Source organism: Bos mutus, chromosome 5 (assembly GCF_027580195.1).
Source record: "Bos mutus isolate GX-2022 chromosome 5, NWIPB_WYAK_1.1, whole genome shotgun sequence".
Lineage (NCBI taxonomy): Eukaryota > Metazoa > Chordata > Mammalia > Artiodactyla > Bovidae > Bos > Bos mutus.
In genome coordinates, this window is record NC_091621.1 from 28819374 (window position 1) to 28846901 (window position 27528).

Consider the following 27528-nt stretch of genomic DNA (forward strand, 5'->3'; position numbering starts at 1 on the left):
TTAGATTACAGCATCAGATGGCCTGTTCACTGGGCTGCAAGGGCCGAGTAGTAGAAGTTGAGTTATTAATACTTCTTCCTGCCTCTGATTCCCTGGAGAAGGGAATGGCAACCCACTCCAGTATTCTTGCCTGGAGGATCCCATGGACAGAGGAGCCTGGTGGGCTAGAGTCCATGGGGTGGTAAAGAATTGGACATGACTAAGCAACTTAAATTTCACTTTCCTGCCTCTTAGGACCACATCCTCCATAGGAGAAATTCTTCAGTCTCTCAGACCTAGGCTACGTTCACTTGAGAGGTGTTATCATCAGAAATGTATTTGAAGAAATTAAAAAAATTTTTTGGCCATACCACATGGCTTGTGGCTTCTTAGTTCCCTGACCTGGGATCGAACCTGGGGCCCCTGAAAGCACCGAATCCTAACCACTGGACCAGCAGGGAGTTACCCAGAAATGTATTTTTAATAATAAAAACAACACCAAAGTTTGTATATAATTTACTTAAAATACAAACTATTTTATTTATAAAATAAAATGTTATAAAATATATTTTAAAATATAATAAAATATAAAATATATTCAGAGGTATCGTATGGAATTTTCCAGGCAAGAATGCTGGAGCAGATTGCCCTTTCTTCCTCCAGGTGGTCTTCCTGACCCAGGGATCGAACCCACGCCTCTTGCATCTCCTGCACTGGCAGGCAGTTTCTTTACCGCTATGCCACTTGGGAAGCCATTAAACATATATTAAAATATAAAATATATTTAGAGGTATATATAAAATAAAGTCACCCTCACACTCTTGCATTTTCAAGCTTCCTGGGGTGAGAGAAAGAGCAGAAGCCCAGCTGTCAGCCTCAGGGTCCTGGAGTACGTCACCAGGCTGCCAAGGTGGGGGCTCTTGGGGTCTCGTCTGATAGCAGCTGTCTTACTTCTGTCTCCAGTTGTTTCCTGGAACATTCAGGAAAGAGATTTCTATGTTACCTGTGTGGGTAGCGCCTGCTGAGGACCTTAGGACTGTCACTGTTCAGCAAAAATTTCTTCGGGTTTTTCTCGTAAGATGGTATGGAAAAACCCGAAAGAATATTTTGGCCAACCTAATAGTTCTCCCTCTAGCCTAGTATTTTCCCATTCCCAGATGAGTTGAATGGAGACAGTCAAGAAGATTAGCAGTTCTGAGGGCCAATGCCCCACTTCCCATGGGGAAGCTATATCCCAAGTTCCTTGCTAAGAAACAAGCCCAGAATCCTAGGAAGCTGGGGGGTGGCATTCCTATTCCAAGCAGCCAGGTTCACTTATCACCTGAAAAGCCATCCATGCCAAGGGGACACTGAGTTTATAAATAACTAGAGCTGACAAGAATCCAGAAAGGAAAAGGGACGATTCTCTTAGGAAGAGATATATAGTGATATGGTCTATGGCAACGTCACCAAGGCCACAGTCATTTACAGCATCTGTAACACCAAGAGCAGATGAATATCCCCACACTCTAAAGCCCGGCTTTCTTCTTTGACTCACTTCTGAGGACAGACTTGAATTGCTGGTTTAAACCTCCACACTCTGGAATATCCCTCTTCTACATTATAAGTTCATCCCAGAATATCCTTTATGGTGAAGTAGCACAGGCTGATATGAGAGGTCCCCTCCCTGTACCGGGAGGAAGGAAGCCCTTTGGAATTGGGGGCAAAGAATTTTGCATAAATAAACCTTGTTTAACTAAACCTTAACTAGTTACTTCTTCACTTTTTCTATCCCTAACCCAAATCTCTCTGTCTTGTCGCTTCTTCACAAGTTTATTGTTTCTTTGTCTAATGAGTTGAGAAGTTTGCTGCTCTGTTCATGTTTTCAGGTCTTCATTCTCTTGTGAAATTGTCCATGCATATGGAAAAATCCCTGGAGAAGGAAATGGCAACCTACTCCAGTATTCTTGCCTGGAGAATCCCACGGACAGAGGAGCCTGGCGGGCTACAGTCCATGCTGCTGCTGCTGCTGCTAAGTCGCTTCAGTCATGTCCGACTCTGTGCGACCCCATAGACGGCAGCCCACCAGGCTCCCCCACCCCTCAGATTCTCCAGGCAAGAACACTGGAGAGGGTTGCCATTTCCTTCTCCAATACTCTACTTCAAATACAACTAACGAGACAGCAAAAAAATTCAGTCCATGAGATCACGTTAAATAAAATGTGCATGCATGTTAAAAAAAAGTCATAGGGTATGTGATTCCTATTGTCCACACTCTTTTTCTTTTTTTCTAAAGTTTTTTCTTTTTTTTTTATATGGACTATTTTCAAAGTCTTTATTGAATTTGTTACAATATTTCTTCTGTTTTATGTTTTGGCTCTTTGGTTGCAAGGCATGTGGGATCTTAGTTCCCTGACCAGCGATCAAACCCACACCCCCTGCCCTGAAAGGCAAAGTCTTAACTACTAGACTGCCAGGAAAGTACCTCCAGGCTCTTTCTTAACTGTGCAATGAGAAAGATGTACAGACAGACTCTTGCTTTCCTGGGCTCCTCCCTATTCATGTTGCACCATGGCAATCTATCTTGCTTTGTCCAGACCTGTTTGTTTTCAAGACCTTCGCTAGCACTTCCTGGGCTTTGTGTGTTATAATAATAGGTGGAGATCCAATTAAGATACAAGTCTCTCCCTCTGCACTCCATTTCTCTTCTCTTTTATAAAGAAATTCTCACTGGAGCTAAAATCCAAACTAGAATCTGGAAATGCTGAAATGTTGTGCTCCATGGTTGCTATATCATTTTCACCTGGACTTGAAGCTGAAATAGGAAAGAGAATTCTGGATCTTTACAGATTGTCCATACAACAACCAAAGTTGGAGATTAGGGATGTCAGCCAAAGTTGATGTAAGCCACTCTTCTTTCTCTTCTTCCTTTCTTTTTTTTTTTGGTGGTTGTTTTACATATGAGTTTCACATTTTTTTTTAATGTAGACCATTTTTTAAAGTCTTTATTGAATTTGTTGCCATTGATTTTGTTTTATTTATGTTTTGTTTTTTGGCCATGTGAGATGTTAGCTTCCCAAACAGGGATTGAACTCAAATCCCTTGCATTGGAAGGTGAACCTTAACCACTAGATGGCCAGGGAAGTACCCGTTCTCTCCTTAACAGGAGAGATGACCTTGTGAGATAAACCTCTCCTGGGGTGATGTGCTGCTTCTCTAAATTTCTCATGTTTTGGGTGGCTCAGTGAAAGCTCAGCCATGGGAGATGGGGTGAGAGGACTCGGGGTTCATACTGAGAGCAAGGGAGCCTTAGAGTGGACACCATAGTCTCCTGAGCTAGACTACTGGGGCTCTGCCTTTTGGCTTGTTCATCTGTCTCTTTACTTGTCAACTTTTAAAATTTGTTTCTGTGATTATTTGGGAACAACTGGTTGCATTTCTTGAGCATTATTATTAGGTATACGTGGTATAATAAAAATGTCCACAATAAACATAACAACTGCCTTAAAGGAATTCACAGTGGAGCCTATATAAAGATGAGGTTCATCTTATGAGCACCAGTTCTTGAATAATCTGTTTGTGTGTGTTTTTAAGACTGCATGTTAGAAGCCACCCTGCCATAACTTAGTGGCCACTTTTTCTCTTGGATTCTATTTTTCCTGCAGCTGTAATGTGGCAAGAATTGTCTATTTGAGTCATACAAAGATAAATAACACTTGGTTCCTGTCTTCAAGTAGCTGTCAGTCTAAGCAGGGTGATGTGACAGGTACCCAAGAAATAAAGCTCTAAGTTAAAACATGAGATGTAATGAATCTGTGGAATGCATAGATGAAGTGTTACCTAGTTCATAGGAAGGAGAGGGGCTCCCTGGAGACTAGGCAGGGGTTCTCAGATGGAAGGGAAGTGACGAGACTGAGAGACAAAGGAAGGGAGGCATTGGTGGGTTGTGGGGACTGAGTGTGGCCAAGGGGGGAAGGGGATCATAAAGGCCCCCAAACCTTCCTTCTTCTCATCCATAGTATCCATGTGACACCCAGTCCTGCTGTTCTTACTTTGGCACTGTCTCTTGTATATCAGCTCCCTTCTTTATTCTCTCCATTTTTCTCCTTGGCCATCATAGCAACCCTGTAACTGACCTACTAGATGCCAAGAGAATCATTTTCCTTAAAAACAAAACAAAACAAATATCTCATCCTATAATCCCCCTTTCCCATTGTTGAATCTTCACTGGTTTATGATTACAACCCTCCACAATCTGGATGGAATCTTCCCTTTCTAACTCATTTCCTAACACTCACACCCCTCAGCCACCAAACACCATCTGAATGAGCTGAGACCTTCAGAATCTGATGTATCTGCACACACACGCATGACTTGTTCCCAGCTCCTCCCTACCAGCCTTTTTTCTGTTCCCCACACTCCAAGTTTTGTTTCTGCCTTGGAAGTGTTCTGTGGACTGTTCCCTGCCCTAAAGACCCTCCCTTCAGATGATCTCATCATTTGGATCGCAAAGCAAGACCTTCTCTGACCACCTTGGATAAAAGAGTCTCTGCGGTGCTTGACTTCACTTTGTTTCTAAGATCCAGGGCCGCTGTGAGGGTGCAGAGCGCCTTGGCAATGATTTGAAAAGGGCTCTCCCTCCAGCTGGCACAGGCCTCATGCTCCCCCTCAGTGGGGCCTCTAACACGGGACATACGGCAAACTTGCTCCCAGCATTCTGGAGACTTCTGTCCCTATCTGACATGAGCTCCTTTATTTGCCTACTTGTTCTTTGCCAAGCTCCCTGGGTGGTTGTGTGAGAGCAAATCTTTCTATATTTTTCCAAACTCTATCTCCAGTACTTTCTATGTGGCATTAACCCCAGGGTTTAGGGGACTGTAGGATTTTGAGAGATCTTGGGTGATTGAGTTAATGGATTCCATGATGCCTGGATTGCTCCTGTCTACACGCTGCCTTAGGCCTTTGGATAGACATCTTCTAGAGTGTCTGTCTCACTCTGTTATCCTTCTTTTTCTATTCAGTGTCTCCTCCACTGGACTAAGAGTTTCTCAAGGTTAGGAATGTGCCTCGTCGATCTCGCGTGTGTGTTTGCGTATGTGTGTATGTTCAGTTTGTTTCTTTATTTTTGGCTGTGCTAGGTCTTCATCGTGCTGTGTGAGTGTCTTTTGCTGTGGAGCACAGGTTCTAGAGGGCCCTGGCTCAGTAGCTGTGAGATCAGTAGTTGTGATGCATAGGCTTAGTTGCCCCATGGTATGTGGGATCTTGGTATCCCCACCAGTCATCGAACCTGCATCCCCTGCATTGGAAGGTGGATCCTTAGTCATTGGACTACAAGGGAAGTCCCCATCCTGTGTTATTTAAAACAGTATGTGATACCTTGTGGGTTCTCAATAAGACTTTGCTTATATTAATGCATGAGTTTTTGAATCGCAGTGAATAGAAGAGACGTGGTTCTCTTCACATAAGGAAGTCAGAAGGAGAGGTGTTTTTCTGGGGGAAAAGATGAGTTCAATTTCGAGTTTGGAATGCCAGCTGAACTTTCAGATGAAGACATATGGAGGTGACTGGAAGTATAGAATGTGAGCGAACAATTAGGGGATTGAGGGGGAGCTGCAGACAGGGGTGAAGGTATTAATTCATAAGGAAAAGGTTATGGTCACAGGTCATAGATGGGAAGGCTGTGGTGAAGTCTGGCCTGCAGATACTTTTTTACCTCACGATGTTTAAGAAATTTTCAAATTCATTGCCTGCTTTTAAAAATTAGGATGGAAATTCCCTGGTGGTCCAGTGGTTAGGACTCAGAACTCCCACTGCAGGGGACATGGGTTCAATACCTGGTCAGGGAACTAAGATCCTGCATACCAAAAAATACAAACAAACAAATAAAATTAGGAGATCTTCACACACATTTCAGATTTCTGGTTCCCTTGATATCAGATCTGGGAATGTGGTACTAAGGAGTGCCACCCTCCACCCTGCCCCATCCATAGTTAGTTTAGAAGTCCCTTCTTTTCTCATCAAGAGAGGAATAGAATTCATTCGTTATTTGCAGTGATATTTCCCATAGGAATTAGTATACCCTGTTGCACTCACTGAGTGACTTGACCCCAAGCCAAATGATTAAAGCTCATATGCTTTTGCAACCAACTCTGGATATATTAACAACTGACCACTTGTCTGTTGATTATCTTTTTTAAAAAAGTTACTTATTTGGCTATGCCAGGTCTTGGTTGTGGTGCGTGGGATCTTTAGTTGTGGCATGTGAACTCTTAGTTGCAGCATGTGGGATCTAGTTCCCTGACCAGGGATCGAACCCAGGCCCCCTGCATTGGGAGCATGGAGTCTTAGCCACTGGACCTCTAGGGAAATCCATGTAGATCATCTTCTTTCCCAGGAGCTCTTTACACTGGGAGCAGGGAGAAAATTCTCTTGTTTCTTAATTTTAGAGAGATATATGCCATGTACTAAGCTTCCCTGACGCTCAGAAAGTAAAGAATCTGCCTGTAATGCAGGAGACTCAGGTTCAACCCCTGGGTTGGGAAGATCCCCTGGATAATGGAATGGCTACCCATTCAAGTATTCTTGCCTGGAGAATTCCATAGACAGAGGAGCCTGGTGGGCTATAGTCCATGGAGTTGCAAAGAGTCGGGCATAACTGAGCGACTAACACACACAGACACATACACACAAGACATTTATTGTTTTTTTGGAAGTTTCTTTTTGTAGCTATATCTTTGAAAAGTAATTGCTCATTTATTTTTTTCCATGCATTTCAACAAGATGGGTTGATGGATGGATGGATGGACAGATGTGTGATAAAGGAATTAGAGCAATATGCTAATTGTGAAATTACAGTGGGAGGCAGTATGTGGGCATTTACTCTGCAATTAAAATTTTTTTAATGCATGCTTGAATTTTTTTCTGTATGCTTGAAAACTTTTGTAATAAAATGTTGGGAAAAGAAGCACTGTTCCAGACACCTAAAACTGCAATTTAAATATTGTATCAGCAGGTGGTGGCAAAGCTTTGAAGATCAGGTAGCCCATTTATTCATGCCTTTACTAATTCAATACCTGGAATTTCACATTTTATTTACCTAAGTGGTGGTTGTTGTTCAATCACTCAGTTGTGTCCGACTCTTTGTGACCCCATGGACTGCAGCACATCAGGCTTCCCTGTCCTTCACTATCTCCTGGAGTTTGCTCAAACTCTTGTCCATTGAATTGGTGATGCCATCCAGCCATCTCGTCCTTTGTCTTCCCCTTCTCCTCCGGCCTTCAGTCTTTCCCAGTAGCCGGGTCTTTTCCAGTGGCATCAGGTGGCTAAAGTATTGGAGCTTCAGCTTCAGCATCAGTCCTTCCAGTGAATATTTGGGGTTGATTTCCCTTAAGATCTACTGGTTTGATCTCCTTGCTGTCCAAGAGACTCTCAAGGTTTTCCAGCCCCACAGTTTGAAGACATCAAGTCTTTGATGTTCAGCCTTTTTTATTGTCCAGCTTTCACATCCCTACATGACTTCTGGAAAAACCATGGCTTTGACTACACGGACCTTTGCCAAAAGTTTCAAAGAGAATATTTTTGAATAGTTTCTTAAAAAGTAAGTCTTTAAGGATACTCCAGTCCCTTTCTGATAAGTACTAACTTTTCTTTACCTGTAAAGTCTGGCCACTAGGTCAGAACAGCTTCTTCCCTGTAGGTATAGTTCAGTTTGCTTAGCCTTCTTCCATGAAGCTCTTAGATTGCTGAGCTCAGTCTCAACCACGCAGAGTCCATCACTCTGCCTTCGAACGACAAACTGAGTAAGAGCAGTGGAGAGTAGGTAAAGACACTTTGGATTTGGAGTGGTATCTCTCAAGCTGTAAAATCTGTTTCTTTCCTTTTTTTTTCTCTCTAGTAGATTTTCCTCTGTCTTTACCTCTGGAATTTTAGAGTGGAGGTACTACCTTCCTCCTTGTGCTGCTCTTTTTCTTTCTTACATTGTTTCTTTCTTTTTTTTTTTTAATTTTATTTTATTTTTAAACTTTACAATATTGTGTTAGTTTTGCCAAATATCGAAATGAATCTGCCACAGGTATACCTGTGTTCCCCATCCTGAACCCTCCTCCCTCCTCCCTCCCCATACCCTTCCTCTGGGTCATCCCAGTGCACCAGCCCCAAGCATCCAGTATCGTGCATCGAACCTGGACTGGTGACTCATTTCATACATGATATTATACATGTTTCAATTGTTTCTTCTCTGCATCCTCCTCTTCCATGCACCCCCCACAACAATGGCAGCCATGCTAATGTCTTTCATATATATCCTTGGATAGTCAGGCTGTCTGGAATATTATTAGTGTTTCATGAATGTGTTTTACATTTCTTTGAATTATATACATCTGCTCCTACTTTGATGCGTGAAATTCCTTGGCTTGTGTCCTTACGTTCTCTGCCAGTGATGGACTCTTCCGACTCTGTTGACCACAACTATGCAGCGATGAATGTTCTCACACAAGCCTCCTTGTGAATATGTGGGCGATTTTCTCTGGCATGCATTCCGGAAGTGGTATAGGATCTACACAGCCTTATTTCTACAAAATGCTGCCAGAATGTTAGTCAGCTCCAACTCATAACAGCAGTACATGAGGCTGACTGCTTCTCTGTGTCCTCATCAATACTTGACATTTTCAGACTTTCTATTTTTTTTCACTTCTAATATGGGTAAAGTGGTTTCTTACTGTTTTAATTTATGTTTTTCTGATGAGTGATAAAGTTGTACATCTCTTTCTTATATTAGCTATTTAGATTTCTCCTTATGTGAATTGCTTGGCCCAGTTTTCTATTGGATTACCTTTCTTTTGCAGGACAAGAATATACTTTTCCACTTGATTCTGTTATTTAAGTTTTTTTTCCATCGTTGCTATCTTAAATAAAATAGACCAAATCTATACCAATGGCTTAAAAGAGGAACAATTATTTTTTGTTTCAATGGCTTCCTTCCTAATGCTAATTACAACTTAAAACTATATTATTTACTTCTGGTTTACTTGTTCTTGGCTAATCTCCCCACTAGAAAACATGGTCTATGAAGACAGAGATCCTATCTGCCTTATCTAATTGTTTTCTCCCTGTACTTAAGACAGTCTTCCCAGGTGGCGCAGTGATAAAGAATCCACCTGCCAGTGCAGGAGACTCAAGAGACACACAGGTTCGATCTCTGGATCAGGAAGATCCCTTGGAGAAGGAAATGGCAACCCACTCCAGTATTCTTGCCTGAAAAAGTCCATGGGCAAAGGAGCCTGGCAGGTTACAGTCCTTGGGGGTCACAAAGAATGAGACACGACTGAGTGAGCACACACACTTAAGACAATGGTTAGCACATCCCAGGTCCTTGAAAAAGAACTATTGATTCTGTCATTAATTGAATATTGAACTATATTGGCCCTGAGGAGTCATAAGACACTGCCCACAAAGAGAGCTCCTTGGCCACCCAGGGAAGACAAGAAATCAAAGAATTGCAACGAACTGTGCCATGTGATTGTTCAACTGGAAACTCATCTCAGTCAAAGGACTCAAGCCCTTCCACAGAAAATTACATTGAAACAGAGATAATGAAAATTAAGCAAGAATTCTAAAGCAAACAAAGGGCAACAATAAAACACATAATTGTAAACAGTTTCGTGAACTTGTGCTCCTCCCACATAAAGCAGAGGTGAAAACACAACGTCCAGAGGAGTGAGCCCAAGAGTTGCCCTGTTTGCAAGAGAAAACTGCCTGGAAGAGGGAAACCTTGCCTCCAGGGACCTGCTAGAAATTGAGCTGAAGTCTGAGCTCCCACATCATCTCAGAGCCTGCTTTTCTGGTTTGGGGATTCTAGCTTTTTTTTTTTTTTAATCCACATCAAGGCTTGGTGAGCTGTCCACAAATAAACTCTTGGACAAAGATCTAAAGCTGAGTTTATCCAAAGCCTGAACAATTGCCAGGCACACCCATTGGCTAGAAGACAGTTCTTCTCCCTTGGACAATCATTTTCATAATACTCAATTATAGGCAGCTTTATTCCCATGATTTTATTACAAAAACATCAGTCTATGCAACATCAGATGCCACAAGGAGAGATTTTTCAAGTCTGTGACTCTCCCTGGAAAGCAATAAGAGTTTGTTTCAACTTCTCAAAGCATTCTCTGCTATCAGGCTTACTTATCCTTCCTTAGTGTTTTTAGGCAGGGGACAAGCTGGGATTCCCAAATAGAGGAGAAATCAAGTCCGCTGCCTGGCTGCTCCCCCGTGTGGGGGCTCATTTACGGCCAGTCCTGCAAGGGATGGGGGAGCATTCTGCGGTCTGTCTCCTAGCGGGTGAGGAGGCTGTGAGAGGGTGTGTACCGCCAGAGTGGAAGTCACATGGCAGGTGACCAGCAAGTCACTAGCCCATCACACTGAGGGCATCAGACACTAGTGTTGGTTTGCTGAGGTCACTCGAATTTCCTAACATGGAAAGGGAATTTGGAACATAGACTTCGTTTTTCTGAGAGAAACCTCGGGTAAAGAAACAGACTGGAAGTCTGGCCACTCCCTTCAGTTTCACCAGAGAGCAAGGTTATGTTGTCTCAGTGCTTCAGGGCTTCTTGACTCACGGCTGTAAAAACGTTCATTCATTTACGCCCGGTGCTGAAGAATCTGCGGTGGACGAGAGGCAGGCCCTGTCTCCAGGGGTTTATAATACTGGTCAGCATGACACCAAGTGAAAGGCAGGTGGGTGAAGAGGGATGACAGCTGGTCAAGGCAGAGGGAGCAGTCAGAGGCCAGGGCATACCTGATGTATGTTCCATGAGGGGCACAAAGTTAGGTATGATTAGAGCGCAGCCTGTGACGGGGACTGTGTGAAAGGCGAGGCTGAGACAGAGGCGTGTCTAAGCTAAACAAGGTCTCTGGTTTCACAAACTCTTCCTGTTGTTTTTCTGTGCACACACACTTGCCAAACTGCCCTACGTATCCTTCCAAAAAATATGCTCACACTGTCCATGTGTACCCCTGCTGCTGCTGCTGCTGCTGCTAAGTCGCTTCAGTCATGTCCGACTCTGTGCGATCCCATAGATGGCAGTCCACGAGGCTCCCCCATCCCTGGGATTCTCCAGGCAAGAACACTGGAGTGGGTTGCCATTTCCTTCTCCAGTGCATGAAAGTGAAAAATCAAAGTGAAGTCGCTCAGTTGTGTCCGACTCTAGCGACCCCATGGGCCGCAGCCTACCAGGCTCCTCCGTCCATGGGATTTTCCAGGCAAGAGTACTGGAGTGGGGTGCCATTGCCTTCTCCAATGTGTACCCCTACCCCAAAGCAAGTCTTTTAAATACTGGGTGAAGACTACCCCTACCCCCAGACTTATGAGCAATTTTTGGTGGCAAGCTGGTTTAATCATTAAAAAAATTTTTTTAAATTATGGTAAAAGTCACATAACATAAAACATCTATTTTAACCATATTTACCTTCCTGGTGGTTCAGATGATAAAGCATCTGCCTGCAACGGGGTTGAATTCCTGGGTTGGGAAGATCCCCTGGAGAAGGAAATGGCAACCCACTCCAGTACTCTCGCCTGGAAAATCTCACGGACAGAGGAGCCTGATAGGCTACAGTCCACGGGGTTGCAAAGAGTAGGACATGACTGAACGACTTCACAATTGCACAGTTCAATGACACGAAGTATATGCACCTCTCACCATTATCCATCTCCTGAATCTTTCACTGTCCTCATTTGAAACTATCTCCATTAAACACTAACTCCCCATCCTCCCTCTCCCATGCAACCCAGCCCCTGGCATCTATCAGTGTACTTTCTGATCCTATGAATTCGACTATTCTAGGTGTCTCCTATAAGTGGGATCAAATTAGGGATTAGGGATTCAGCACCTAATGTATATTGGTATGCATTTTAGAGATTGACTTAATAAATGTCCTATAAACACATTGTACCTTTTTCTTTCTTTCTCCTGTACTATACAATGGGCTTCCCAGGTGGTGCTAGTGGTAAAGAACTCACCGGCCAAGGCAGGAGACATAAGAGACATGGGTTTGATCCCTGGGTCGGGAAGATCCCCTGGAGGAGGGCATGGCAACCCACCCCAGTATTCTTGCCTGGAGAATCCCATGGACAGGGGAGCCTGGTGGGCTACAGTCCATCGGGTCACAAAGAGTCAGACACGACTGAGTGACTAAGCACTCACGCACGCTATTCAGTAGGTTCTCACCAACCATCTACCTCATACGTAATAGTGTACATATTAATTTTCATCATTTTTACATCACGATTGTAAAGCTACATTTCAGCTGAGGTAGTGGGTCATTTGAAATGGTCAATAATAACTGGACAGAGTTGAGTAATTAAATTAGATTCAGTTACAAAATAGTTAACCAACAGTGGGCATCAGATGGGGAAGCTTTTCAAAATTCCCCAACCCTATGCACTTCTCAGTGCTAATGAATATGAACCTCTACATCCAAGTTGGATACTTAGAAAAAGTTCCTCAGTCATCTAGGTGCACATTCATAGTTAAATTGAACTCATGGAGACCTTACCACTTGCATAGAAAAGGTCATTTTCAGAAAATTCTAGATTATGTTTTTGATTAAAAATGTAGTAATGTTTTTGAATAATATATTTGTGCTGACTTCACTATGATGATAGAGGATAAGTCAGAAGTCGTCTAATAAGAGTCAATCCCCATGACATGTTCTAGAAACTTTTTTTTTTTGGTAATCTTCCTTTGGATCCATAAAGTCAAAGCCATCATTACTATTGAAAGGTAGGAGTAAATCCCCTCTCCAGCTCTGTTTCCTCTTAAATAGGAAAACACATGAATTATTTTCCTGCCCATTGGATCTGCATGGAAGATGCATGGTGCTGGCAAATTTGAGTTGGAAAAATCAGAGCTGGCTTTTCGTCATTATTGACATGTAACCAAACAAATGCAGCCATCGCTCATGTGTCATGAGGCAGCATGAAAAGTCCTATGGAGAAACATGGCAGAAAAAACTGACTGTGGTTTAGAGAGGATATCAGTATCATTTTCCACAGTCTGTTTTAGTGTGAACTAAATCACAAATTAATATATCAAGCAAACTTTTTTTTTAAAGGAGAAAAAAATGAAGCCAGTTGCCAAAAATTTTTTTTAAAATATTCTGAGAAATAGTAATTCCAGTGAGGATGGAGAGAAGTAGGTAGATTCAGGAGATTTTGGATGATGAACTGTGTGATGGATTTCCTGCAGGAGGAGGGAGTCAGAGATGATGCTTGGGAACCTGTGTTGGACTGCTAAGTGGACATCATATGACCTTGTGACCCACTCTAAATAATACAGTTATAATTCTACTCTAAGGCTTTCTACTCATTACAGTAAATTGTAATATGACATTTATTATGGTTTAGAACCATAGAATGTCATTCCTATCTTCGTGATTTCTGACTTGTTTTTATAAAACAAATTTAGAAGTAAAGGAAAATCTGTACCAGAATTAGAAAATTTAGAAGAGCCTTTGTCAGGAGACTTTTTTTTTTTTGCTTTGTTTTTATTTTGTGCTTTATTTATTTTTAAACATTTTTTTAGTGAAAAATTTCAAACATACAAAATGAGAGAGAAGAGTAATAAAATTTATATACTTCATATACAGTAATAAAATTTATATACTTCACTCAGATTCCACAGTTATCAATTCATCTCCGATCTTGTTTTAGTTAAATAAACTATCCTCCCTCACAGCTGAATTTTTGTAGCTTTGTTGAGATATAATTGACACATAGCACTATGTCAGTTTAAGGTGTACAATATGATGATTTGGTATAAACTTATATTGCAAAATAATTGCCATAATAAGGTTTATCAACAAACCCATCACCTCATATAATTACATTTTGTGTGTGTGTATGGTGAGAACATTTAAGATTTACTCTCTTATCAACTTTCAATTATATAATATAGTATTGTTCATTATGGAGAAGGCACTGGCCACCCACTCCAGTACTCCTGCCTGGAAAATCCCATGGACAGAGGAGCCTGGTGGGCTGCAGTCCATGGGGTCACTAAGAGTCGGACACGACTGAGCGACTTTTTCCCTTTCATGCATTGGAGAAGGAAATGGCAACCCACTCTAGTGTTCTTGCCTGGAGAATCCCAGGGACGAGGGAGCCTCCTGGGCTGCCGTCTATGGGGTCGCACAGAGTCAGACACGACTGAAGTGACTTAGCAGCAGCAGCAGCATTGTTAATTATGGGACTTCCCAGGTGTCTCAGTGGTAAAGAATCTGCCTGCCAATACAAGAGATACAAGAGATATGGGTTTAATCTCTGTGTTGGGAAGATCCCTGGGGGAAGGAAATGGCACCTCACCCCAGTATTCTTGCCTGGGAAATCCCATGGACAGAGGAGCCTGGCGGGCTATAGTCCATGGGGTCACAAAGAGTCAAACACGACTTAGTCACTGAGCGTGCACACACAAGATAGACACACATGTTCCTATGATGGCTGAAGTGTGTGGGTAGGGGAAGGGATGTCTGGCACCCTATGGTTTTGGTTGGTCTCTCCTTTCTTGCTCTTTCTGACATGTGGATAACTTTCTCTGAATAGGAAGAATTAAGTGTTATTTTTTAAATTTTGTTTAAGCTAAAATATAAATTGCATGTAATAGCAAGACAGAATTAACACCTCAAGAATTGTTCTCTCATTTATAAATGAAGAAACTGAAGCTCAGAGCAGTTGTTCTATTTAATTGGGGCCTCACATCTAGCAGGTGGCAGAGCTCAGAGAAAAGCCCAGATCTTCATTCTTCCTTCCTTCACCTGAGCAGTTTGATATACATTTTACCAGGGAAAACTGGAGTCATTCCTTATGATGATTTAGTGATGCACACACAAATCAACATTCAGAAGCCTGTTCTGACTTTCTTTTTATGAGTTTTAAATAGAGCATAATGGCCATTGAAAATAAATCTTTGGATTCAAAACTTGACAATGTCCTTCAGCTCTGTTCTCTCTCTTAGATTACAAGGACATATTTCCATTTTATTGCAAATTGAACATAAGCAGTTTTACTGCACAACCAGAAGTTTAGCAAGATCACTTTAAGTTTCTAGCCTCCAGACTTGTCTTGAATGAACTTGAGGTTGTGTGTGTGTCGTGGTATGTGTGTGTCGTGGTATGTGTGTGTGTGTGTGTGTATAACCATTTTCAATGGAGGGTTGAACTGTTTTTAGATTGGCTGCAGACACTTATCTAGTGGTCTCAAACTGTAAACTTATGTGCTTTGAATTATTTTCATTTTTAGGACCAGATCTTCATGGAAAATGTGGGTGCAGTGAAGCAGCTTTGCAAATTAACCAACAACCTTGAAGAAAGAATAGAAGAGTTAGAAATATGGAACAGAAAGCTGGCCAGGCTAAAGCGGCTCAGTAGTTCGAAGTCCTCTGCCAGTGAGGCGAGCTCAATCAGGTACCTCCACGACTGCCATAGAAATTTGGAGAAAGGGAGAATGAGGGTCTTTCTATAACTAGAAAGACCTTTCTGTAACAATCTGAATGGTTTGTCTACCAAGCAGCAATCATTACTTTGTTTTAATTAAGTCTCTATTCATCTTTTAGAATGAATGTTTTGAAACACAATTATTTTATATGATAATTTTCTTATTTTTTCTGTTGCTGCTTTTAAGATGAAACAAAATATAATGGATCTGTTTAAGAGTGGTGATTATAGGATGCACTACATTTTAACAAAACAGACCGTCTCTCTTTTTAACAAGGAAAGGGGACCATTTCTAAATTTAGAAAACCATGTTTGATCCTCAGGGACAAAAATTATTCTATTTTTTATTACTTAAGGATGTAAGTGCATATTTTCTGGGCTATAGTTTTGAGGAAAAGGGAAATGTAAATTTTAATGCATTTATTTATATTTACTAAAGTTCTTTTACACAAAAAGAACTCTCAGTTGCCTTGACTTTCCTTTTTAAAATTACCACTGTATTACAAAAAAAGAGCCATACTGCTGTGTTAGTGACAGCCTGGGCCTTTGTCATATAACTCCCAGAGAGGCATTTGATTTGTAATTAATTTTCTCTTTCTCTTTTTAAAGCAAATTTAGCAGAGCTCTTAGTGCATCTTCTCCAAAAAGGACCATTTCCAAAAAAAACAGCAAGGTAAATAGACTTAAATTTATAATGAACAGAGATGATATTTTCTGTTAAAATGGAGTTTATGAAAATTAATCAAGAATTGTTTTCATCGTTTATTTGTTGATGGGTTCTCTAGTATGTATCCTTATGCACAAAGCCATTTAAATATTATTCCTTTAATAGATATTAATTGGTTTTTCAAAGAGGAGGTTAGGGACATTCATTTCAGAAATATTACTCTGCCAGTTTTTGTGTGTATATTCCCCAACAAGAAAAATTCATCAGCAGATGACCCTGGGTTATAAGACCTGTGTGTATTCCTTGACTTGATTTAGTCCCTTATCTTTGGTTCCAAAAGATCCCAAAGGGATGTCAGTTAATCTCTAAATCTCTCTTTTCCCTTTGACATTCGGTACTCTATATGCAAATAGAGACTAGGTATTCATTTGCTTGCAAAGCTTAAAATGTGGCAACTTTATTAATGAACGGAGCATTTCATCAAATAGGATAACATTTACAGTAAAAAGTGAAGGTTAATCATTTATTAGCTTAAAGGACAGCCTATCCATGGCAGAGAAGTGTCAGTGAGGGGGAAGCTTCAGTCCTCTCTTCCTAGGTGCATTCATAGAAAGCTGTGAACCTCAGCTTATGCCTCAGATCCACTGATATTCCCAGAGGAAGATATTTATGACCTTCATCTATATTTTGTTAAGGGCTGACCTGATATTTGGGCCATTGTCCTGTTTTACTCTCTACTTCTTCTGTACATCGCTGAACTATTCTAAGAGGATTTAAGAAGAGTTCAGTATTCTACTAAAAAGTACTAAAATGCTATGGTGCAGACAAGTTTCTTGATATATGCCAACAGATATAAATACATGGATAAATAAACATGTAGAAGTGTTCTTGGGAAAGTTTACTTAATTGCATTGGGAAACAGATAATACCATGAACTTCAAGATGTTCAAGCTGGATTTAGAAAAGACAGAGGACCCAGAGATCAAATTGCTAACATCCCTTGTGTTATTGAAAAAGTACGAGACTTCCAGAAAAGTATCTACTTCTGCCTTATTGACTATGCCAAAGCCTTTGACTGTGTGGATCACAACAAACAGTGGAAAATTCTTAAAGAGATGGGAATACTAGACCACCTGACCTGCCTCCTGAGAAATCTGTATGCAGGTCAAGAAGCAACAGTTAGAACTGGACATGGAACAATAGACTGGTTCCAAATTGGGAAAGGATTACATCAAGGCTATATATTGTCATCCTGCTTATTTAACTTCTATGCAGAGTACATCATGCAAAATATCCAGCTGGATGAATCACAAGCTGGAATCAAGATTGCTGGGAGAAATATCAATAACCTCATATATGCAGATGACACCACCCGTATGGCAGAAAATGAAGAACTAAAGAGCCTCTTGATGAAAGTGAAAGAGGAGAGTGAAAAAGTTGGCTTAAAACTCAACATTCAGCAAACTAAGATCATGGCATCCAGTCCCATTACTTCATGACAAATAGATGGGGAAATAATGGAAACAATGAGAGGCTTTATTTTGGGGGGCTCCAAAATCACTGCAGATGGTGACTGCAGCCATAAATTAAAAGACGCTTGCTCCTTGGAAGAAAAGTTATAACCAACCTAGACAGCACATTAAAAAGCAGAGACATTACTTTGCCAACAAAGGTCTGTCTAGTCAAAGCTATGGCTTTTTCAGTAGCCATGTATGGATGTGAGAGTTGGCCTATAAAGAAAGCTGAGTGCCAAAGAATTGATGCTTTTGAACTGTGGTGTTGGAGAAGACTCTTGAGAGTCCTTTGGACTGCAAGGAGATCCAACCAGTCCATCCTCAAGGAAATCAGTCCTGAATATTCATTGGCAGGACTGATGCTGGAGCTGAAACTCCAGTACTTTGGCCACCTGATGTAAAGAACTGACTCATCTGAAAAGACCCTGATCTTGGGAAAGATTGAAGGAAAGAGGAGAAGGGGACGACAGAGGATGAGATGGTTGGATGGCATCACCGACTCAATGGACATGAGTTTGAGTAAACTCTGGGAGTTGGTGATGGACAGGGAAGCCTGGCGTGCTGCAGTCCATGGGGTTGCAAAGAGTCAGACACGACTGAGCAACTGAACTGAGCTGAACTGAACTGAACAGACAATAATAGTGTCTACCTTACAAAAATAATTGATAGGATTAAATGATCTAAAGTCCTCAGCACAATGCCCAGCACATAGCAGGTTGCTCAATAAACACAAAATACTAACAATATTGTGTAGGGAAGGTGCTCTTTGTACTAACCAGTTTGCAAGGGAATAGAAGGAACTGTATCTGCATCAATGGAGGCCCTGATTGGAAGGTACTATTTGGTTCCTGTGGGCTTCCCTGGTGGCTCAACAGTAAAGAATCCACCTGTAATGCAGGAGCTTCAGGAGACTCAGGTTTGATCCCTGGGTCAGGAAGATCCCCTGGAGGAGGGTATGGCAACCCAGTGCAGTATTCTTGCCTGGACAATCCCATGGCCAGAGGAGCCTGGTGGGGGCTCCATGGGGTCGCAGAAGCGTTAGACACAACTGAGGCAACTTAGCAAGCACACATGCATTTGGTTCCTGTGTAACCTTTGTGGCAACCATCTTGCACCTAAGGGATCTGTTTCTTTCACAGTTTTCTCAGGATATTAACTACAATATATGGTCCATGAGAAGAGACTCTGTGTCTGCCTTCCTCACTCTCTGTCCCCAGGGACTGGCACACAGTGTGTACTCAGGAACTGTTCGTTAAATCAATGCATGAATGGAGACCCCATCTGAAAATATTCCCTGTAGGCTAACAATCTAAATTTAAAACATTAAGAGATTTAATGTCTTGAGTGCATGGGTGGCGGGGGTGTTGGGGTGTGAACACAGAGTCCAGGACTTGTATAGACATTGAAGAGCATCCCCTCAATTCGAAGACCTCTTATAGTCACTGTCTTATGCCTGTGGAGGCAAAGGTGAGTAAGATGTGGCCTCGTCTAAGGAATTTTAAGCTAGGGATTTCCTAGGTAGTCCAGTGGTTAAGACTTTGCCTTCCACTGCAGGGAGTGCAGGTCCCCCCTACCCAGGGGGGTGGGGAGGTAAGATCCCACATGCCTTGGGGCCAAAAAACCCAAGACAGAAAACAGAAGCAATATTATAACAAATTCAATGAAGATTTTTAAAGGGTCTATATTAAAAAAAAAAAAATCTTAAAAGAAAAAAGAAGTTTAAAGTAATCAGGGAAAATCAGAAGAGAATAAAAAGACCAGCTGTACCTGGAAGTGATAAATAATGTAGATGCTCAGAGCACTGTGGGAGTAGCATGGGAGCTGGGCCTTCAAGGGGGCAAAGGTTTGTCTGGAAAGTGACAGGAGCTGCCGGAGCAGTTCTGGATGGAATGACACAAGCCAAGGTCTGGGAGCTGGTGCTGGCTTCATTGACTAGGTGGGAGTTTGTTAGGGAGGAGAAAAGTTAAGGCTGAAGATAAGTTAGTCTCAGTTTCTGGATCACCAGTTAAGGAGTTCATTTGGTAGCCATGAAGACTTTGTGAATAATAACAATAAGTCGTACAGTGTCTCCTTTCTTTACAGACAGAAAAAGGGAGGCGGCATGGCATTGAGAATAACAGCGCATATTCTGAAAGTGTTAGTTGCTTGGTTGTGTCTGACTCTCTGAGACCCCATTGACTATAGCCTGTCAGGATCCTCAGTCTATGGAATTTCCAGGCCAGAAAACTGGAGTGAGTTGCCATTCACTCCTCCAGAGGATCTTCTCAACCCAGAGATCGAACCCGGGTCTCCTGCATTGCAGAAACATTCTTTCTGTCTGAGCCACCAGGGAAGCCCCACAGATTCTGAACCCAAGTGTTTTTTGGGTCAAAGCCTGGCTCTGTAATTTATTAGCTGTGTGATCTTGAGTGAGAACTTAGCTCCCTGAGCCTCGTTTTTCCCCATCTCTAAAATAGGGATGAGAACAGTACTTACCTTATAGGGACGTTGAGAATTATTGTGAGGTTCAAAACATTAGTATACATAAAGCACTCAGAAGAGGGTGTGACATGTAAGTGCCATAAAAGTGTTCACCATTAGTATTTTCAAACCCACTCTTTCAGTGGTTCTCATACTTTGGCATATATCAGAGTCTTCCAGGGAGCTTGGTAAAATACCAATGTGTGCTGTTGCCGTGGGTGAAGTTGGAAAAACCTCAGAGTTTAAGTAAAAATCCACTGAGGACATGGAGAAGAAGGGCGAAAGGAAAGGAACTGATGCAGACACTTTTCATTATCCTGCTTCCTATAGATTCCCAGCCCCCACCTCAGTCTGAATGGAAACCTATTGAATCAGAATGTTTCAGGGCATTTAGATTTTTAACAAGCTCCATAGTAATCTTCACACAAACCTGAATTTGAGAACCATTAGACTGTTAATTAGATCTACCCAATAACTCTGTAAAGTAGGCAGGTATGATTTCATCCTTCCTATTTTATTGATGAAGAAATGAGGATCAATGACATTTCGATGACTTGTTCAGGGCTTGACTCCAAGTCTGACTCCAGGTCTTGGGTGATTTTCCTATATTAGGTCAAAGGATTTGGAACAAAACCATACAGATTTAAAACAATCTGGCATCTTTAGGGAGTAGGTTGGGAGGGAAGCTGCTATCCTGAAATTAATACTATTTAATTCTAATCAATTCAGTAAATTCCATTGAGTTCCTTCTGTGCACAGAGCACTAGCAGAGCATCCTCAGAACTATTCCAGTGAGGTATGGGAATGGTATAAACCATCTACTTCTCGGTATTCAGTGGTGGTGGTTTAGTCGCTAAGTTGTGTCTGACTCTTTGTGACCCCATGGACTGTAGCCCAACAGGCTAATCTGCCCATGGGATTTTTCAGGCAAGAATACTGGAGTGGGTTGCCATTTCCTTCTCCAGGGGAATCTTCCCCACCCAGGGATTGAACCTGGGTCTCCTGCATTGCAAGTGGATTCTTTAGCAACTGAGCTATTGGTATTCAGTGAAAGTGAAAGTCACTTAGTCTTGTCAGACTCTTTGTGACCCCATGGACTATACAGTCCTTGGAATTTTCCAGCCCAGACTACTGAAGTGGATAGCCTTTCCCTTCTCCAGGGGATCTTCCCAACCCAGGAATTGAAGCCAGGTCTCCCACATTGTAGGCGGATTCTTTACCAGCTGAGCCAAAAGGGAAGCCTATTCGTATTCAAAGTGGCTTCTTATTGCACCTCTGGACGAGTCAGTTATAATACATATATAAAATAGCCCTAAAAATTTGGGTAATTGTTAAAAAGGGTGCAGTTAATCCCACCCACAATGTTACACTGAAGAACATTTTCTCTATACAGATAATCTGCCCAAGAAATTCAAAGACCAATTTAAGCTTTTTCTTGTCTACTGCCATCCTTCAATTCCCTTCTTACCCTGGACCCCCAGGAGGAAGCAAACATAACACTTTCTATTGCATTAGCAGGAAAACTCATATTTAAAGAGTTTATATTTAACTGGGCAGAAAACCTCTCCTATCTCTAGTCAGATTCCTCACCAACTGCACAGCTGTCTATCCTAGTTCTGGCTCATTCCTCATGTGCAAGTTTTTAATGCCAATATGTACCCATCCTAAAGGTTTATCTCATTCACTTCCTAGGGAGTGTAATTTACTTATTTTCATTTCCCCCTATAGTGTTACTCATCATAGTACTTAATGTATATTTGCTGAAGGGATAAGAATAAATAAGACATAGGCCCAGAACTGTTCTCAAAAATAGGTGGCAGAATCGGATACTAATATATATGATTTAAGGAGTAATTAATAGTATTTCATGCCACAAAAACCTTTCCTGCAATTTGTCATGCTGCTTGAAATTCTTCCACTGGGATTTATTCTATCATGTCTTGAAGGCATTTTGTTTTTCGCAAGTATCTTATTAAAAGAAATGGACCTCTGTCTTCTGACAGTATCTTGTCTGGCAGCTCCTCTTTTCTCATAGAACTTCAAGAATAAGAGCTAAATGAATGGCACAGACAATTGTCCTGCAGGGAAAAGAGAGCATGGCCTGGAGTGCCAAGGAAAGGGAGGGACTTGGCTTTGAAAGAATTTCCTTTTCAGAGAGGAGGAGGGGGAAATAGGCTGAAGGCAGCAGCAAAGACCCCCTGGGGAGTGAGCCTTCAGACATCCTTCTCAAAGTTGGTGTCACTGATTTGTCATTTCTCATTGCTGAATTTTTTATAGGTTTCTTTTTCAGGAAAAAAACAGTCATGTCCTAACTGGGTTTTCCAGAGCTTGGTTATAACCCTCATTGCTGTGATGGCATTTTGGTAAGAAAAACATCAGTGTTATTCTACGTCAAGCTCTTTTTCTCTTTCCATCTTCCTTTTTCACACGTGAACTGGGGACTGACTTTCTATTTACTTTGAAGACTGAGAAGCCCTTTAAACCAGGTGTTGGTCTTTGATTTCGCTTAGAGATGACGGAGCCCTTTGTAAACTCATTCTTTGAAGGAAAAAAAAAAAGCACAGGCTTTCTGCTCCTAAATATGAAATGCTCTTTTTTTATAATCAACTGATTACTTTTTACTAGCTCGCTGTGGCTTTCGTGTTTGTGTGTATGCAGGTATGTGTGTGCGTGTGTGTATATTGTTTAGTCCTCCCCTGCAAATAACTGTTGCAACATCTTTGCTCTCCTTTCCCATCTACTTGGAGGAAAAGAGTGAGTAAACAATCAGGTACAATCCACTCTCCCTTGGATACTTACATTTATTAGGATTCTTCTGGATTTTATGCCAAAAGAGACCATGAGATTATCCCAAGATATGCAATATGATGAAATTCTAGCCAAATGTGCTAAGCAGTTAAAGCAAACAAATTCAGAAAGGACAAGATGGTTGCTAGGCAAGTACTGGATACCCTTGGTCTGCTATCCCTCCTCCATAGGAGGAAGAGTCGTGCTTTTGTGGGATGAGAGGTTTTTCTCAGGCCTTTGGTCTTCAGACCTGTGCTGCCGCTATGATGGCTTCTCAGCCTTTTAGCCCTGGTCATCTTGCCTGTGTCTTCCCTGCCTTCTGGTTCCCTGTATGACTATTCACAGAGTAAAATGGGTATTTATCTATCCCTCCAAAATGCTGTGTTAGTGTGGGAAAGGACTAGCTGCTGGGCCATGTACCAGATGAGACAATTATCCTCAGAGGCTAAGTAAGCGATGGGCCCGAAGATGCTTCCGGTTCCTTGAAGTAAGGCAACTTCTTAGTTATAGGAGACATTGTTGGTCTCTCTGTACCCTTCTCTCCCCTCAGCATTTTAACTTTTCCCCTGCTACTGCCCACTGTGGGAAGCATCCCCAAGTATTTGACACCACTACATAGAATTTCCATAGAAGCTGGTATACTTTTTCTCTCTCCTAAATGAACTTGTCTTCTGCTAGGATTCTCAGTTCAGGACAGAGTGAGCACTTTGACCTTTCACAGACATGCTTAACATTCTCTAGAGACACAGGTTCCCATGAAAGCCAAATGCAAGGCTTATAGGAAGTCTAATTTTGACATGAAGAGACTGCTTTTTAAATGTGCTCATCAGATCTTATGAATTCCAATGTTGTTGACCTCCAAGACCAGAAATAGGTGGTAATAGGCTTATTGTCTTGTTTCCAGCCTGTGGTATACCCGAGAGGGGTCAAAACCCTAAAGAAAGAAGCAGATGTCTATTTTTGGTGTATGATTCTAGAAGCTGCCCAGGCCATGCATTGACGCAGATAGCAGATGGATCAGAAAACATATTTAAGGATTAATAGTAGGGAGATAGAGAATGGGGAATGTGGGAGAACAAAGTCAGGGAGACTGGACCACAGCAAATAGTTGCCACGGCAACACAACAGATTCTGTCTGAAGGCATCTTTGGGGCTCAGCATGGCTTTTACCAAGCAGCCCTGTGCCCGCTGGGTAGTAACCAGCTGCTTCTGAGAAAACTCTGGGAATTCTTTCTTTATGAGCTGAATTCAAATGGGGGGTACATTTCTTTGTAGGTATTTAATGATGGTAAACCAACTACCTTTGATGGGGAACAAAATAATGAGGAGTTGAGTCTAGGGAACCAGATGTGACATCGAGCCGGCAGGAGGTCAAGTGAGGTCCCCCTGTGTCAGGCCCCCACACAGTGGGATAGTAGAGTTCTACAGACACCACCCCCCCCCAGAGAGGAGGATGCTGAGTGTTGGGATGTGTGAGTGGTATTAGGAATAGCTTCCCAAAGCTCAGGACCTTTGAGGAAAGCCTCCACTTGGATGTATAAGTTCCGATCATTGTGGGGAGCGATACACTCATTATTCTGAAGTCACGTAAAGTGGAAATGGATACTTTATGGCACTGCTTTTCCTTCCTCTGTCCAATTTGATGCACTGAGCTCTCAAAAGACAGGCTGCAGGAAGACGTCAGGAGCGGCCAAAAGGATTGGTACCTACCGCTGACTAAATCTGTGTGGCCTTTCATCTCCCTGCACCACCACACGGCTGCCTCCACTAGGGGATGTGAACTTTACTGTGACTTTTTCCTGCACGGAGCAGAGGGCTTCCTCCAGTGCTTTACACACTTCCTCTTGTAATCTTCCGCTAGTGACAGACACTTCTGAGACAGCTTGCCAGGGTCAGGGGGCTGCTTGTGGAAAAATGCATCAGCTCCACCTACCCCAGGAGCCTCTGAGCTCCAGGAAGACTGGGAGATCGTTCTTATCAGGGCAAAGAAGCAGAACTGTGCTGGTTTCCATGGCCGCCCGCCCCCTGCTCGCTCATCTGTATGGTCTGGGAGGGGACATCTCTGGCAGCTGGTTATGTGAGATTTATCTGGAATCAAATCAGCCACATAACTCTTTCTTTTGTTATTTTTTTAAACAGTGGCTTGACGATAGTCTCCCTTTACATACTTAGCTTAAAAGATCAAGACCGATGTACCCCAAGTGCCCCTTCCAGGTAAGAGTTCCCATCTTGTTTTCTTTTGGGGAGGACTCTTGAAGGCCTCTTTTGTTAATTATTTTGTTCTCTTCCTCCAGCAACCTCACAAGCTCTCAGGAGCCAGCTCTGCCCTCCACAGCTTCCCCCTCAGGTAAGATCTCTCCATCAGCCACCTTCAAACCCAGCCTGGGTTTCATGTGAATTGTCAACAGAAGAACCAGCCTTTCAGGTTAACCTTGTCACTTCCCTCCCCTCTGCCTGATGCTTTGCAGCACCTAATACAACCCTGGCAACCACATTGCCCTCCTTCCAAGTACCTGAGATCACTTTCTGTGAGATCCTGCCATGTCAGCAGACTTATTGCTGCCCCATCTGGGGAACAAGAAGAGGCCTCTCAAGCCCCATGCAAAGACAGTTGGAGGAGCAGGAGCCGCATCAGGGGCCATGGGCAGGTAAAGAACGACCAAAGGGTAACAACTAGTGCTTTGAACCTGAGGGGTTTGTTCCCCTTCCCAGTGTTTACTTGGTTAGTCTGTTAATGAGTCTAGATAATGGTTCCACTCCTCTGTTAGGTGTGGCAAAATCTTTAAAAACACAAATGCACAAACTTGCAAGCATTTCAGTTCAGTTCAGTTGCTCCATTGTGTCCGACTCTTTGCGACCCCATTGACTGCAGCACGTCAGGCCTCCCTGTCCATCACCAACTCCTGGAGTTCATTCAGATTCATGTCCATTGAGTCTGTGATGTCATCCAACCATCTCACCCTCTGTCTTCCCCTTCTCCTCCTGCCTTCAATCTTTCCCAGCATCAGGGTCTTTTCCAAGGAGTCAGTTCTTTGAATCAGGTGGCCAAAGTATTGGAGTTTCAGCTTCATCATCAGTTCTTCCAATGAATATTCAGGACTGATTTCCTTTAGGATGGACTGGTTGGATCTCCTTGCAGTCCAAGGGACTCTCAAGAGTCTTCTCCAACACCACAGTTCAGAAGCATCAATTCTTCAGCACTCAGCTTTCTTTCATGTCAAATGATTACATTTACAGTGTTGAATTCCCAAAATATTGAATTGTTGGTCAATTCACGTGAAAGGGTCTCATTTGTTCTTTGCCAAACAAGAGAGTAACAGTAGCACAAGTGGAGTCATCATGTACAGATGGGTAGACTTTTTGGCCCACTTAGAACTTAAAAAGTGATACAGCATCTGGGCTGTCTATCCAAACCAAGTGTGGCAGGATGTAAATGGCTTTGAAGATTCTAATGAGTTCAGGGTAAGCTTTAAGTCCATGAAAAAAAGCTTTCACTTTCAGATTATCTTCTTGGGACATAGACAAACACACATGCACATACATATGCACGCACGCATGCGTGCACACACACACACACACACACACACATACATACTGGTGCTCTTTTAGTATCAGAATGTTCATGTTAAAAAAGCTGAGAATTCCCTGGTGGTCCAGTAGTTATGACTCCACGCTTCCACTGCAGGGGGCACAGGTTCAGTCCCTGATCTGGGAATTAAGATTCCACATGCCACAAGAGCAAAAAAAAAATATGGAAACTTGATTAAGGACAAAATTATCTCTGAAAGATCAAGTACTGCACTTCTAAATGTATACTAAGTTATTTTTTTTTTCAGAAATTTCCTTCTGTTTACACACATATTAGCAAGTGTCTAAAATAATAATGTGTGCATCGTTCAGTCATGTCTGACCCTTTGTAACTGCATGGACTGTAGCCCACCAGACTCCTCTGTCCATGGGATTCTCCAGGCTAGAATACCAGAGTGGGTAGCCATTCCCTCCTCCAGGGGATCTTCCTGACCCAGGGATTGACCCAAGTCTCCTGCATTGTGGGGATTCTTTACTCACTGGACCACCAGGGAAGCCCAATATAATAATGATGATTATGCTAATAGTAACAATACATACATATCAGTGTGCCATCAATTAGAATGCTGTGGTAACAACTCCCAAATCACAATGCTTAATGTGACAGCAATTTATTTGACTCTATATATCAAATGTGGATCAAAAGAAGGATCATGTACATCATGCTGTTCAGGACTCAGCTGATGAAGCTCCTTCTCAGTAGATATTTCCAGAATCTCTACAGAGGTGGTAAAAGAACAGGGCAAATTGTGCATTGGCTGTTAGGGCTTCCACTACGTCACTCCTGCTTACATGTTATTTGCCAAAGCAAGTGACATTGGTTATGTCTAATTTAAAAACAGCTGGTGAAGTGCAGACCTACACGTGCCTGGAAGAAGATGAACCAGAATATTTTTGAATAGCCCAAATTATGAATGACGTTATTATGGTCAATGGTTGAAGTTCGGGGGCAAACTCTATTATTTTATATTTGAAGCTTGAATAAATAGCTTCTACAAACCATTGTTATCACCATCATCAGTAACACCATATTATGAAGTATTACTACTGTAGGCCAGGCACCATCATAAG

General features: G+C 42.2%; 1 protein-coding gene across 1 annotated transcript in view; it reads left to right on the forward strand.

Moving 5' to 3' along the window:
- The window catches only part of MYRFL (myelin regulatory factor like), a 133910-nt gene that overhangs the window by 91885 nt on the left and 14497 nt on the right, over positions 1-27528 (forward strand). Inside the window, 6 exon segments of the mRNA XM_070369962.1 lie at positions 15248-15411; positions 16051-16114; positions 22360-22445; positions 25009-25083; positions 25164-25216; positions 25338-25517. Coding sequence (XP_070226063.1) covers positions 15248-15411; positions 16051-16114; positions 22360-22445; positions 25009-25083; positions 25164-25216; positions 25338-25517 — 622 coding nt within the window.